This window comes from Parasteatoda tepidariorum, chromosome X1 (assembly GCF_043381705.1).
Source record: "Parasteatoda tepidariorum isolate YZ-2023 chromosome X1, CAS_Ptep_4.0, whole genome shotgun sequence".
Classification (NCBI taxonomy): Eukaryota; Metazoa; Arthropoda; class Arachnida; order Araneae; family Theridiidae; genus Parasteatoda; species Parasteatoda tepidariorum.
The window spans coordinates 72,502,673-72,519,438 of NC_092214.1; the positions used below are offsets into that span (position 1 = coordinate 72,502,673).

Sequence of the window (16,766 nt, forward strand, 5' to 3'; positions counted from 1 at the left end):
TATGTATGTATATTATATATATGTATATATGTATATATATGTATATATATATATGTATATATATGTATATATATATGTGTGTGTGTGTATATATTGTTAACACTAAGCTTTTATGTTATTAAAGTTTAAAAAGAAAATTATTGGAAACTAGATGGCAGTAGCAATTATGTATAGAGAGAGTGTAGGTACGTGCAAAATGAGCCTGATGTGAAGAATGGTGCAATTACTGATGTCTGTAAATATTGTTTGTAAATAAATTATTAATATGCTAAAGTAATCAAACTCTTACTTCCTCCTTCCCCCAACCGAGCTACTCGATACCTGAACAAGTGGTATACTTCCAACAAATTCAGAAGTGGGATTACAACAATTCAGAACGGGGACTATCCGCAACGCTGTCAGGTTGGCGATTTTTTAATTATTTCGTTTTAAGTATTCAAATGTATAGTAACGTATAAAAAAACGTATTGTTAAGTAGTAAACGATTTTGAGAATTATATTTCCGACGATAGTAAACGATTTTGAGAATTATTTTCTTAATTTCGTTTTCAACGAAGTAATTAAATTGAAGTAATTTTGTTTTCGCTTTGGTTGAAAGTACTAAAATTGCGTTATTGATAAAGTATTTCTATCTGTTAAGTATTTAAGTATCATAAATTATAAAGTATGGCCTTTTGGGGGAAGGCAAAAAAAGTAGATTTAATAGAATTAGCATCAGAGTTAGGTCTTTCGGTACCAGAAGATGCTGAAATAATTGATTTAAAACATATTATAACTGAATCGGAATCATATGATGAAGAATTTAGTAAGAGCTTACTAAGTAGAATTTCGGAAGATAGAGTAGCATCAGAAATGTCAGCCAAAACATTGGCAGACCGCGAGTATGATCTTGAACGTCTACGCATAGAAAGTAGGGCTCAAAACGTAAACATTTCGGATTTAAGTAGTAACGAGAAAAGTAAAAACGCACACACAGATTTTAGAAAGTTAATGCATGAATATAAGATCAAAGATAGAAATATAAATTTTTATTTAGTTTTATTTGAACAGCAGCACGACGTATTGGTTTAAGGAAAGAGTATTGGGTATCACAATTATTGGGATTACTCCCTTATGAAATTACGCAACTAATCGCCCGTGAAAACGAAGATAATGCAAATAAATTATTAATATGCTAAAATAATCAAACTCTTGCTTCCTCCTCCCCCCAACCGAGCTACGCGATACTTGAACAAATGGTATACTTCCAATATCATTATTGCTTAAGAGATATAAGTAAAGCTCTGATAAGTTCGGATTTAAATTTTTAAATCATGTTAAAAATCCCGAAAGTACATGGAAGGATTATTCATTCGAATTACAAAACTATTTTGAAGAATGGATAACAGGACTCGAAATATCAGACTTTAATAGTTTAAAGAATTTAATTATTACTGAACAATTTAAAAACAAGTAAATTCAACAAAGCGGGAACATTTTGTAGACAAATGGCCTAAATTTAATAAACCAGATCAATTAGCAGATAAATTAGATAATTATGATAATGTGCTATCTATTAACAGTTATAAATTAAGAAACTCATGAAATTTTTATTCTCGTGGTGATAAATTTCAGGCGGAAGAGAAATCAATTCCGTTTAGTGAAAACAAAAGTATAAATCGAAAAAAGTGTGTAAGCTCGGATATTTGAAATGAAAAAGGGGAATATAAATGTTTCAACTGTAATGATTATGGCCATATATCTCGTGATTGCCCGGCGCCTAAAACTATTGCTTATTGTAAGAAATGTAAAAAGCAAGGTCATTCTCTTCAAACGTGTAAATTTGAAACCGAACAAAAGCGAGAAGGGAATAATTTATCCGTTAGTCAAAACAACTCGGATTCAAGCGCATCATTGGCGCTGACGAATTATTAACATAGGATGTTAAAATATCTATAAAGATGCTTATATTTATGGATGCTTATATTATATTATACTTAGATGCTTATATTATATTATACTTCTATAAAGATGCTTATATTTATGGTAATAAAATGACGGCTTTAATTGATACAGGAAGTAGCAGCTGTCTTTTGAAAGAAAGTATAGCTTTAAAAATGAATCTGGACTTGCAACCAGATGACAGTGATTTAGTTGGTTTTGGTAATCAAAATAATCCAGTTACGAAAGCTATAGATAAAGCTGTAGTAAATATTTGAGTGGATGACGTAGTAGGGAAATTTATTACTTTATTAATTGTTAAGGATGATTCACAACCGTGTGATTTAATTTTAGGAAGAACATGGCTAGACTTACCTTACATTGCTTTTGCGCGTATTGGAGGTAATTTAAAATTTGGATACGCAAATAATGACGTTTTTTTTGAAATTGAAGTAGAGATATGAATAAAAATGTGATTAAATTGAAAACAATAAATGAAGCAGATATCGAAAGTAAATAAATTAATTTAATTAGGGCAAAAGTCGACGAAAGCGGAAACTCGATTGTTAATGGGACAATTTTAGTAGAAAGTATAGGCCAGAATTTTGATTCAATTCTTGAGGTGAAACGATTGTACCAGTAGTAAATGAGAAAGAATTTAACTTAAAAATTAGGAAAGATCAGTGCTTAGGCAGGGGAATGGAGGTAAGTGAAGAAAGTTTAATGCTGTCTAATAAAGTGGAAACTGATAGTCAAAAAGTGGAAGTAAATACAATTAACAATGAGAAGTCTCCTATTTTAATGAAAGACATTAATTTTGAGGAATCCTTAGAAAGTATTAAAAGATTTGAACTTTTAAGTTTATTAAATAAATATCGTGACTGTTTTGCTTTAAACATAAGTGAGTTAGGCTGCACGAATTTCTGCAAAATGGACATTAAAGAAATAGAGAGTAGTAAGCCAATTTTTCAGAAACCAATTCCGAAGAAAGAAAACAAAAGAAGTATGGAATAGTGTCAGACACAAGATCTCTATATTCCAGTCCTGTATTATTAGTTAAGAAAAAAACAGGAGAACAACGATTAGTAATAGATTTTAGGAAATTGAACTCTCAAACTGTTAAGGATAAATTTCCTTTACCCAAAATTGATGACATTTTAGAATGTCTTAGAGGAAGCCAGTTTTACATGACTTTAGATTTAGCAAGTGGATATCTACAGTTGCCATTAACAGAAGAAGCAAAATTGAAACGGCTTTCATAACTCCAGACGATACTGGTCAATTTGAGCGACTGATTTTCGGATTGGCAAATGCCCCAGCAGAGTTCCAAAGGCTAATGAATCTTGTTTTGGGTCCATTGTTCAGCAAAAAAGTACTCTGTTATTTAGATGATATCTTGATTCCAGCTAAAACATGGGCCGAAATGATACAGAAACTTACTGAAGTATTTGAGTGCTTAAGAAGAGCCAATTTGACTTTAAAACTACCAAAATGTGAATTTGGAAAGTTACAGACGGAATTTCTTGGTTTTATACTTAGTAGAGATGGTTTGAAACCTGGACCACGTAAAGTAGCAGCTACTGAAAAATTTCCAGTTCCAAAAAATATGCATGACATTCAAAGATTTTTAGGACTTACCAGTTTCTTTAGAAGATTTGTTCCAAAGTATTCTCTCAAAGCGGCACCATTATCTGAACTTACAAAAACGGATGCAAAGTTTGTTTGGACAAAAGAGCAAAGCGAGACCTTCGAAGAACTAAAAAGTAATCTTATTAAAGCGCCTATTCTAACTCATTATGATCCACAAAGTGAAACTGAGGTACATTGTGATGCAGGTTCTAGTGGATTGGTCGAAATATTGTTTCAATGAGACAGTAAAAAGAATTGGAGAATGGTTTATTGTGTTAGCAAGAAAACTACGGAAACTGAACAAAAATACCATTCAAGTAAATTTGAGTTGATGTCAATTGTGTGGACATTAGATATATTAAGACAGTTTCTGATAGGAATAAAGTTTACAATTATTACAGACTGTCAAGCAATAGTGTATTTAAACGCTAAAAAGTCACCAAATCCTCAAATGGCAAGATGATTTAGCCTAATGCAAGAATATGATTTTGAGATCCGACACAGATCAGGTGAACGAATGAAGCATGTGGATGCGCTAAGTAGAGCAGCTGTTGAAGAGCCAGAAGACACTTTGAACACTTTTATTGAGAGAAAATTTAAAGTTTGTGTTACCTTGACAACAGACAAACAAGTTTTGATGATGCAAAATTCAGACAGTGAACTACATAAATTAATAGAGATATTCAAGAAAAATGATGATGATAGATCAGAAGCTGAAAAAAGAATGATTGAAGGATATGTTTTCAAGCAGAATAAGGTTTATAGAAAACACAAGGTTAAGGATAAAGAAATTTTATTATATGTAATATCTAAGGCAATGAAGAAAAGTATAGTAGTCAGATTCCACAATCTCATGGGACATTTTTCAGTTGATCGAACTGTTAGTAAAATAAAAGAATTATATTGGTTTGCCTCAATGAAGCGTTACGTAAGAAGACATATTTCGATGTGTTTTGAGTGTTTGCTGAATAAAGTACCAGGAGGAAAACAACAGGGATTATTGAACCCGATTGCACCAGAGAAACGTCCATTCTCTATCATTCACGTTGATCATTTAGGACCTTTTGTTAACACTTGTAGAGGAAATCAAGAACTACTCGTAATAATAGATAATCTAACCAGATTTGTCAGATTTACACCAGTGAGAAGTACTTCAACTCAAAATGTGCTGAAAGCTTTACAGAATTCCATCAACGAATTTGGATTACCTGATAGGTTGATAACTGATCGAGGGTCATGCTTTACTTCGCATCAATTTTAAGAGTTTTGTGTCACGAATGGAATTAATCATACGCTGAACTCTACAAAGCATCCTCAAGGGAATGGTATGGTTGAACGAAGTCACAGAACATTACTATCTACGATTTATACAAGTATGGAAGATCCAAAACACAAAGATTGGGACTTGAAAGTTAAAGAGGACGAACGTAATTTAAATTATGCAGTTAATAAAACAACCAACAAAACTCCATTTCAAATGCTACATGGTTACTCACCCAGATTTTATGATGGACTTATAAGTAAATTGGCAGATGATGAAGCTAAAGAATATAATGATCCTGAAGAAGTGCGTAAGGAAGCGATTCAGATAATAGAAGAAAAAAAGAAAAATATGAAATTATATTATGACAAAAAAAGGTGTAAAACAATCAACTATGTTAAAAGTGAAATAGTGGTCATGAGGAAAACACCTCAAGCAGCAGGTCAACCTTTGAAAACTCAGCCAAAATACAGGGGGCCATTGATAATAACACAAGTATTACCAGGTGACACCTACAGAGTAACTCAGTTACAAGAAAAGGAAAAGGGACACTTTTTCACAACTACCGCCCTTGTGAGTCAATCAAAACCTTAGAGAATTCATCCAGACTCTAGAGATTCCAGTGACACTGAACAAGAATTTTGAACTTCATTTAACTGAACTTTTATTATATTAAATTGAACTATAAATCAAAACCAATCTCAACTTTTTACAGTATTTTCCTTGAAATGTAGTGTACGAGGCCTGTCTAAAAAGTATCCGACCTTTGGCCAGAAAAAAATATTTCGAATACCTGACGGAGTTAGGACCCTAATTCCTTCAAAGTAGGCCATTTGTGCCTGCACACACTTAGCCCACTGATCGTTTCACTGCTGGAGACACCTCTGGAAGTCTTCTTTTAGAATGGTGTTCAGCTCCGTCATCGCGTTCCGCATTATCTCTTCTCTACTCTCAAAACGTTATCCTTTCAGTGGCGTCTTCAATTTTGGAAACAACCAGAAGTCGCAAGGAGCCTGGTATGGAGAGTAGAGAGGTTGGCGAACGGCTGTAATTCCATGTTTGGTTAAGAAAGTGTGGATCAATTGGGATAAATGTGCAGCGTTGTCATGATGCAAGTGCCAGTTGTTCGTCATCCACATGTCTGGTCTTTTGCTCCGAACTGCGTCACAGACTGTCTTTTTATTTCTGGGTCGTACCCGTACACCCATGACTCATATCCAGTTATCACGGTGTCTATAAACCCAGGATCAGTGTTAGCGGTGTCCAGAAGGTCCTGTGCAACGTCAAAACGGAGGTCTTTTTGTTCCGACGACAACAACTTGGTATGAATTTCGCAGCCACTCTGTTCATGTTCAAATCTTCACACAAGTTGCATGTGCTGAATCTTTACTCACTCCAACCTCTTCTGCAATCACCCGCAGCACTGTCAAAAGACGATCTGCCATCACCAAATTTCGCAACCTCTCAACATATTAGCTGCACTCCGAACAGTTTGGGGCCGGCCACAACGCTGCTCATTCTCCGCTGATGTGCGGTCATCCTTGAATCGGTTGAACCACTCCTTAAATTGTGTTACACCCATCGCTTCTTCTCCAAACACCTGCTGAATCTTACGAATTGTTTGGCTTTGAAAATCATCAAGCTTTTGACAGAATTTGATGCAGTATCTTTGCCCAATTCGTTCAGTCATCTTGCGAGAAAACTAAATCCGACGAACACTACGAACAGCACCTTACTTGGCAACCACCAGCCAGCGACTTGCACAAGCGAACGCGGTGAAAAAATTCAAGCATGTCCATTAAAGTTCCTCCTTCCACTTGTTTGGCCGAATGTAAACACTAAGCTTTAAATTTATTAAAGTTTAAAAAGAAAATGATTTGCCACTAGATGGCAGTAGCAATTATGTGTAGAGAGAGTGTAGGTGCGCGCAAAATGAGCCTGATGTGAAAAATGATGCAATTACTGATGTCTGTAAATATTGTTTGTAAATAAATTATTAATATGCTAAATTAATATACTCTTACTTCCTCCTCCCCCCAACCGAGCAAATGATATACTTCCAACAATATATATATATAAATTTTTGAGCTCTAAAATCTGTGCAGCTTTCCAGTGGTTCTGTAACTAGATGGGTGAAAAATAAAATAATTGCTTTTTTTTCAAGACTAAAAATTTATTGCTTAAATTAATTTTTTCGCAACTGTGTATTTTTTATATTTAGAAAATATGGAAAAACTGTTAAAACCTGAAAATTATGAGCGTAAATTAAAATGCTTCTTTAAAATAATACAAAATAAATATGGTTTTAACTATACTTTCTTCATTTTATTTTAAAAAATGCACATATCTCACCTGTCAAAGTCCAGCAGCAAAGAACCTAAACCAAACTCTGTCAGGAAAGCAATGAAAGCAAAAGTACTTTTACATTTTGTACCCTCTTCAACTTTCCTGTACCCATATTTTTAACTTTATTTGCTAAAGTTAAGTTTATTTATTTACATAAAAAAATAGTATTACAAACAAAAACTTAAAATATTTCATGTGTGTTATATAGAAATGATTTTTCATTTTTTCCAATCAATTTTAACAAATTATTTTTTAAAGTTATATTTAATATTTTCTACACATATATATTCTTTTTTTACATGTGTAAATGTATTTTATCTTATCAACTTTCCGTTTACCCTCTTCCTCAACTTCAGCTGCTTTGGAATTGCCAGTTGTGAAACCTGAAAACGTTTAACTCTCTGAGTGGTACATAACACAATATTTAGAAACTATTTATGTAAACAGTGCTAAAATTAACAATTAAATAACAGTGTACATAATTAAAAGAATAAACATTAAAGCATAAAATAGTTTATATTAAAATAAACTTACTGTTATATATATATATATATATATATAAGTTCAAAATGAAGATAAAACAAAGAAAAATTATAGACATATGAAAAGGGGGGTAATAAATAATAAGTAAAAAAATAACAAACAACAGTTTAAAAAAAAAAAAGAAGGATGAAATTTTATTTAAAAAAACCGGAAAAAAAAGATGTAATCTTTTCTTCTGCTCACACGATTATATCCGCATAAAAGAGTGCAATATATATATATATATATATTTGTTTATATAGATACATAGGTTTGGGTATATACATACATATGTTTGTGTATACACATATATATGTGCATGTATTTATATTAATACCTTTCAATAGAAGGACACCTCCCAAATGTACTTTTTGTCCCTTCAGATGCTACAGAAAAACTGAAAAACATATTTTAATTACGAAATTCCTGTTGTATTAAGATTGAAGTAAATGAAATATAAATGAGATAGAGGTATTTATTTGAAGTAAATTAAAAATGAAAATTCGTAATTAAAAAAAATTTAATTTTTGCAAGAATATATGAAATGAACGGAACAGAATGAACAGAGTTTTGTATTTACAGAAATTATTTAAAATATACTGTCACACAAGCTTGTTTAAAAATTTTATATTACTTGAAAAATATACACATAGACATATAACTAAAATTCTCAGCATGACTTCACATCTCTACCAAGAATTAGAAAATGATACAAAAGTTTTTTCTATAGTAGAATTCTTTTCAATTAGCACTTCATCATTTTCACTGGATGATCCAGTTACCTAATGTTTTCTATAATACGTAACCATGTTACCTCCCCCAACACCACCTAGGGAGTTCGCGGATGGTAAAGCATCTGTTAACTACTAATAAAAACTCTCTGATAGCGGAATTTTTTTGATTGAACCATGACATGCTTTTTCTGTTATTTTTCCTTTAAATACAGCAGTCACAAAAAGAGGTTGATAAACATGCTGAAAAAGACATTCTTTCCAAATGCTTAGAAATCTATTCTCCTTTAAATTTGCAACACCTGAGATTCTTACTCACCACACCTATTTCTTAAATACCTTCCTTTATTTGATTTTCTTTTTCATACTTGTTCTCCTTATCAGACTTTTTTTTTTATCCTTGCCGTAATTTATTAATTTTCCCCTGAATCTCCCTGTGTTTCAATACTGAGGAAAGTTCTCTATTGTGAAACTCAAACTGCAATACATACATGTATATATATATTATGTAGAGAGAGAAGAGACAGAGGTTCTGAAGCCTTTTTTAAAATTAAGCGGCTTTAATTTTTTTCAGTTCAAATCTTGGTTTTTGTTTTTATTTATTCCCATTTATAAAGCTCTTTTTTAATAGGATGATTGCAATGCATTGACTGTTGCAATGGAAGCTGCTCATAAAGATATTGGTTTGCTGATATATACAAGTATGAATTTTTCTAGAGGAAGTTCACCAGTAAGTTTGAATCCTTTTTTTATACCATGTGAAAAAAAATTACAAAAAAGATATCACCTTGAAAAACTGTTCAAATAATCCTGTTGTTCTACAAACTAAGGGTCAATCTAAAAGAGTGGACTCAAATGTGCTAATTAATTAGTCAAATGTGCTATTGAGAAATTTATGAAATTGCACAGAAAAACACACTTTTTCACAATAAAAAAGAAAACTTTATTTTTATGAGTTTTAATAACATTTACCATCAAAATATAGGAGAATAGCAGTCTGAAAAATATTACCAAACAGTTAGGCAGGAGTCCAGCAGAAAGTTTAGACCGATTTCCACATCAGTTGTAATTTTTGTAGAATTATCATAATTTTATCAATGTCAGTATATTTAGCATCATAAGGTGCTAAATATCTCTAGCTGTTAAAAAATCATACAACTTTATCTCTCTGATATTTTCTATCCATAGGTATTTATGGCATGCTGGAGCTGTTTTTTTTTTGTTTTATCCATTTCTTCTAAGTTTGTTTTTGTATGAGGCAGTCCCATAACACTTAAATAAATAGTCCAAAAAAATTAAAGCGGAAAGATATACTTTATAATGTAAAATCTTCATTTGCTTAAAAAGTTATAGAACTGGATAAAGTTGACAAGTTTTGAGTACTCGAAAATAGGAGCACATTCTCAAGACTTGCAAAGTGTGTCTAGTCTGGAGAATGGATGAATTTTTAACATGAGAAATACTGCTACTTTTTTCACTATTATTTTTGAAGCAAATTAAGTTTTTATATTATTAACCCCTTCCTTCTCGCTCCCATGAAAATGACAGGATGAGGTTTCGCCCTCTATTTCTCGCTCCCGTGAAATTTCCAGACTGGAGTGCTCAGTAGTTACGCTCCAATAAGAATAAAACTAATTTCTTTAGCCCGTAAAAATTTTATTTCTCATTTTACACACCAGAAGACAGTACCAGGATATTTTTAAGGTAATTGTAGATAGTTAGTTTGTTTTAAACTAGATGTTAGCAGTAATCAAATAGCACCAATAAAAAAAATCGGCACTTTTATGACAGTTTTCTTGAAAATTAACCAATCGTTAAGGGGTTAAGACTGTAACACTGTTGCAATTTTGTTTTGAATTAGTTTTTTATTTTATTTTGTACAATATAACTACCTTTAGCTTTTCTTTCCTCATATTTAAACCGTTTCTACATGGAGCTGTAGTTTTTTACAAATGAAATATTAGATGACAAGACGTTAAACAAGCATGCATTTCACACCACTTTTGACTATTTTAGGCAAGGTTGAGATGATTAAAATTGCTTGATTTTTTTTAAAAAAGAATCAGTTGTTTTAGTCTGATATTATTGGCAAGGAATGTTTCAAATACATATAAAAAAATTTTATATGTGGGTTATTATTAGAAAAGCAAAATTTCACCACTAAATAAAATCTTTAACTAAATTTATACTTATTTTTAAGAGAGGCCCAAGCTTAAAGAATGACAATGTAATGGTGCAATGGTCATATATGCAAATTAGTTGAGTACCTTAAATTTTTTGTTTTAGATTAGACTAAAATTGAATTATATTTTCCTTTCTAGTTTGTGTCTGTTTACGTTGAAAAGTGGTTAAAGTGTCGATTAATAATTAATTGATGGTAAATTTCTCTTGTAACATTTAAGAAACAATCGTAATTTGTAGTATTGTCATCAGATGCAAATCTTCAGTGAAAATTTGGGCACACTAGCCAGTTGGAAAATGGTAGAAATTTTAGTTGATGATTAATTCTACTTGGAGAAAAATTACATTTGTGGTCAAAAATGATCAAGACATGCATTTTCAGCAGGCACAGAGTTCTGGTTTAGATTTAATCCCTTTGAAAAATGGTTTTATTGATGATAAATTCTATTTGGCAATAAAATGTTATGTTACAATGTTAAATGTTACAATGGAGCAATTAAGAAATGATTAAAACTTGTATTGTCATTCACCACTGAGTTCCAAGTGAAATTTGGGTGCTCGCTCTAACTAGTCAGAAAATGAAGATAGTGCTACATATGTGGATCATATCCACAGATGTCATAAAAACATGATTTATTTTTACTTTAGAAGCTGATGTATTAAAAACTAAATTCTAAAACAAATCTTTAAAACTTGAAATTTTAGATACATAATTTTATTTTAAAAAATTACCTAATGATATGAATTCTATTATGTCTACAGACGTGGCATGAGCACATGACAAAAAAAATGCCAACATTTTCAAATAAATATATTGAAGCACCAAATATACACTTTTCTTTATAAATCTTAACAGAATTGCTCTTTAAGAAGAGATGTACAATTTTTTGTTTGTATCCTCAGACATGGCAGATCACTCAGGGTACAGGTATTTAATTTCAAACTACGAGTACATTTAAGTTTTTAATAGAGATTTTTGTTTTGAGTCTAGCATTTGCAATGCATTCTTAACCAAAGGTGTTATTTATTAAGATTATTTAACACTCTTTATTAATGATATAGAAGGGAAATATGTCCGAAATGACTGTCTACAGATCGGACTAATCACTATGAATGGAAAAGTTTCGAACAACTTTGTACCAAATTTATAATTCTTATGTATTCTATGAGTTTCATTAATATTTATTACTAATTTACATAAATTTTAAGAACTTTAATTTTCAATGTAAATAACAGGTAGTAGAAATTCTTCCTTTTTGTGAGAATGTCAGTATATATGTCCAAAAGGCTGCAATTTAATTTAATCTCAATTTCATTGATAAAGGTCTAATACTCAGAGTAAGAAAGAGATACAGTCGAACTTCGATAACTCGACTTCTTATAAGTTGAATAATCCTCTAACTCGAACTTTAAATCAAGTCCCAAATCATGCCTTTACTTTTCTTTTAAAAACTGTCTCGATAACTCGAAGAGAACATCTTTTAAATCGAAGTTTTCTGTGATAGATTTTTCCAGATTTAGTGCAAGATAAAAATAAAAACGCGCAATTTAGTTTGCAACTTCGAAAACCAGTACACATTTGTCTTTTGTGCGTCAAACATTCTTGGAATGCCCTTCACTCTCCTTTCCTCCATTGCCCTTAAGGTTAAACAGATAAGGGATTGTGGTGGGAAAGGGATTCTGGAGTGTTCCAGAAGTATGACTTCAAGGTGGTCACTCTATTGGGGGCGGGAGGAAGAGCACTTGTTTTGTAAGGGGAAAATAGGGTTGGGTCCTCTCAGAACACATGTGCTCATTCGTGATAAGGATTCCCAGCTGTACGGTGACCTCTATTTAAGTCCAAGACGCTGCAGTTGCTTTCTTGGGATTTTTCTTGTTGATTAAATCAGCATTTTTCTGCCAGAATGTCTAAGCGTGAATTGATCAAGCTTACTTTAGATCAAAAAGTAAAACTTATTTCGAAAATTGAAAAAAATCCTCAGTTAAAAAAGAAAGATGTGGCTGCTAAATATGGCATTCCTCCAAACACTTTATCTACGATTTTAAAGGATAAACAAAAGATTTTGAGCCGCTTTGAATCGGGAGCCGACTCTTCCAGTAAACATGCAAAGACGTGAGCATTTCCAGACGCAGAAGCAGCACTTCTGAAATGGTACGAAACTCACCGAAGCAGGAACATTCTCCTTAGCGGAGTGTTGTTAAAGGAAAAAGCAATGGACATCGCTCGCCTGCTGATCGTCACGGGATTCAATGCCAGTATAGGATGGCTAGACAAATTCAAAGCAAGGAACAGGATCGTGTTCCGCACCCTACACGGACAAGCAAAGGATGTTTCAGATGAAACATGCGAGAATTGGAGGAAGAGTTTACCACATCTTCTGCAGTCATATGCACCAAAAGATGTGTTCAACTTGGATTAAACCGGACTCTTTTTTAAATGCATGCCTAACAAGACAATGATGTTTCGTAGTGAGAAGTGCTCTGGTGGCAAGCTCAGCAAGAAACGGTTGACAATTCTGGTGGGGGCAAACGCCAATGGACTGAAAAACTTCTGTTGATGGTCATTGGAAAGTCAAAGAAACCTCGGTGCTTAAAAAATGTCAAATCCCTGCCCATGGAGTACCATTCCAATCCAAAAGCTTGGATGACTTTGTACTTGTTCGAGACATACATCCGGAAACTAGATTCCAAGTTTTTAAACCAAAACAGAAATGTGTTACTCTTCCTAGACAACTGTACTGCTCACGGTGATATCGCAAACTTGTCCACGAAATTGGTCTTCCTGCCGGCAAATACAATTTCAAAAGTGCAGCCTGCAGACCAAGGCATCATTAAATGCCTGAAAACGCTTGGTGCGCTAATCAATCGGGGATGTGGAGAATGGAGTCAATGTATCAATGTGTTAGATGCCATACGCCTGATTTTGCGTTCCTGGGAGAGTGATGTTTCTCAAGCTGTGATTTAGAACTGTTTTAAGAGCTGTGGTTTCTTCAGTGCAAGTGTAGATGACAATGAAGTGGAAGCTGACGACTGGGATTTCTTTGAAGGCATGGGTGATATGGACTGGGAACAGTTAAGAGATTTCATGTGCATCGATGACATTACAACATCAGAACCCTTGTCTGAAGAAGCAATAGTGAGTTCAATTTGTGGAGAACCAGAAGGAGAGGAAAACGAAGATGAATCTGATAGCCTCCCACCTCCAACAGGCAAGCAAGCACATGACGTTGTTCACATCTTACAACAATACCTGGAGACCACCGAAGGTGCAGATAACATCCTATTTAACTGTGTTCAAAAATTAGGTGACTTTGTGAATGCCAACAACTTTAAAAAATGTAAACAATCAAAACTAACTGCTTTTTTCAAATGAGATTTATGTAGTATATATTATGTAGTGAAGCCAGATTTTATGAGTTTTAATAAAACATTGGACCCTATTATTCTCTTGTTGTTTCCATGTGCTATTAAAATTTTATAGCACAGGCCACTTGAGTGCTAGAGGAAAGGAGCGGCGGGGGGTAACTCCAATAACTCGAACTTCGGATAAGTCGAATATTTTTGGGGATCCCCTGAGACTTCGAGTTATCGAAGTTCGACTGTATATGTAAATTATTGATTGATGTCCATTTGAAATAAAGAAAGAGTAAATGTAGATAGACATGTGATATGCCAAAAAATAAGTATATTTATTCAAAGAAAGTATGTTTTGTGTTTGATTCTTTTTCTTAATTAATAATTAGCATATTTGAGCTCATCCTTTCAAACCATTAAGTCTGAACTTAGTTTGTGAGAATCGGATTATTAGAGTAAAAGTTATTCCTTTTTTTTCTCACTGTACATTATTTATTTCCAAAACTTTTCAACTTCTTTTACCTTATTATCAATTTAATTTCATACCCATTCTTCCTGACATTACAGTTTTGATTTTAATATCCTTTGTATCATTATTTATTGACTTTACCAATTATTTAGTTATGTTTTATAATTATATTTTCTCACAAAACTACAAATTCCAATTCCATTCTGGTATTAGCAAATGCATTTTATTAGTTTAAATGCAAACTGGAAATAAAATTTTATATCTGTATTAAATAATCTCTAGTTGAGTTATCTAAATAGCTGTCCCAATTGGCATCTGAATAAAAAATTAAATTCTTAGTAAAACTGAAATCAATTTTGTAATCTTTAGATTTAAATACATAATTCTTTATATCAGCATAATTTTTAAATATTTAAATGTAATCAAATAAAAGTAAAGAAGTAATTATCTATTTAAAAAAAATCCAAATTGAAATAAAAGTGTAGTAGTAATTTATTTATATAAATATCTATTTAAGTTAAAGAAGTAATCTGTTTAAGTAAAAGAAGAAATCTATTTAAAGAATTAATCTGAAAAATTGAAAATTATCCTACAATTGGTTTATGATAAAATTTCGATTGAACTTGTATCCTATGTAAGAATTTATTCTTATTTTAATTAAGAGAAATTATGGAGAATCTCAAGAGTTTTGATACTAGTGTTGTAAATTTCTAAAATGTTTTTTATGATCCTTCACATAGTGCAAACTGAGATCAAGTTCAGAAAAAACATTGAAAGCAAATTGTTGTATATTCGTGATTTTTTTTCTTTTGCAAAAAGTAAAGGTAAGTATAATTAATATGTAATTGCAACTTTTCTTCACATTCAAAAACATTGTTTACATGCAATAGCAGCATATGGTTTAGATTAACTTTCTGATCCATAGATTCCTGAATCTATTTATTTAATAACTTAAATTGAATATTTTATTTCAATATGAAATAAGTCATTTTAAATGTACAGTGAACTCTCACTTATGCACCACCTCTTTTATGCACCGTTTTCATTTATACAACGATTTTTATAGGTCCCAGAACATTAGGTAGGAAAATAATGATAAACATCCTTCGTTTATGCGTCGCGATAAATAAAAATTTTTCAATTATGCGTCGAAATTTAAGGCTAACATTTTAATTTTTTTATCCTTTAAATATTTTTTCTTTTAAAAAAAGGTTTTAAATTAAAAATGAAGCAAATAAACAATCCTTGGTACAGATAAAAAGAAATATGTAGTTAGATCCTATTGAATTTTCTTCCTCCTATGGCCGTCTCATTTTGCTGTTTCTGGAAAGACATTCTTTCTAGAATTTTGAATAGGGTGTCTTATCTGTTACACCAACAACAATGAAAGCCCGTTCATCTTTAAGAAAATGACCATTCCTCTTGTCCTGAGGATAGTTTTACTCTCATGCTGTTTTCTAGGGGAAAAAAAAGGACACCTGGAATATGAAAGAGACTGCTATCACTTACTTGCAGTCAGATGGGCATCATGAGTAAATAAAAGGAGGTAGTCCTTTTTGGTGACAGTAGTAATCGAACAACTTATTGAGCAGCATATTATGGCGTCAAGTACTTTTCTTAGAAATTTATCATGGATGTTTCACCCCCTCTCAAAAAACTCAATTTTTTTGTGAAGAACTGTTCATTCATATCTAACTTGTGGACGATGAGAACGTGATGGATGATACTGACGAGGATGATAAAGTTCCTCCAAATCACACAGAAGTATTAGGAGCTTTAGACGCTATTATTGACTATTTACAATTTAATTTTGCTTTTAAAACTCCCTTATCCCATTTATATGAACTGGAAAAAACTGTTTTTGAAATACGTCAGCAAAAACAAATACAAACATGTATTAAGATTATTTTGTAAGAAAATAAATTGTCTTTAGGTATGTTAAATTTTTTCTTCGTATAATTATAGTAAATACCAAAACAGTATAAATATTAACATTTTATCTTTAGAAACAAATTTAGTCATATTGTCACTGTAATTTACGTTGCGTTTTAGAATTTTGAAGTTTTTCACTTCAGCACTTTTTTCTGTTGGCCCCTTGCACCAGTGCATAAATGAGAGTTCACTGTAAATGTTATTTTCCATTTTAGTATTCAACTTTGAAGTCCAGAAAACGTTCAACACCACGATCTACTCCCCCTCCAAGAACTCCTACTCTTCGAACTCCTCCACTGCCGAGGTACTATTTTAAGCGTACATTCTAAAATTAATTTTTTGTAAACACATTTTTACGCCTATTAAGACTTGTGTTTTATTTACCTATAAATGTTGGTAAAATTTTTTTCTATTTATTTCC

The 16,766-nt window shown here is 32.1% G+C and overlaps 1 protein-coding gene across 4 annotated transcripts in view; it reads left to right on the plus strand.

Moving 5' to 3' along the window:
- Positions 1-16,766, plus strand: part of LOC107445331 (KN motif and ankyrin repeat domain-containing protein 2) — a 76,292-nt gene that overhangs the window by 59,189 nt on the left and 337 nt on the right. For all 4 annotated transcript variants that reach the window (XM_043052240.2, XM_016059693.4, XM_016059695.3 and 1 more), the window contains exons 12-13: positions 9,041-9,139; positions 16,561-16,649. In XM_043052240.2, coding sequence (XP_042908174.1) covers positions 9,041-9,139; positions 16,561-16,649 — 188 coding nt within the window. The remainder of the gene's footprint in view (positions 1-9,040; positions 9,140-16,560; positions 16,650-16,766) is intronic.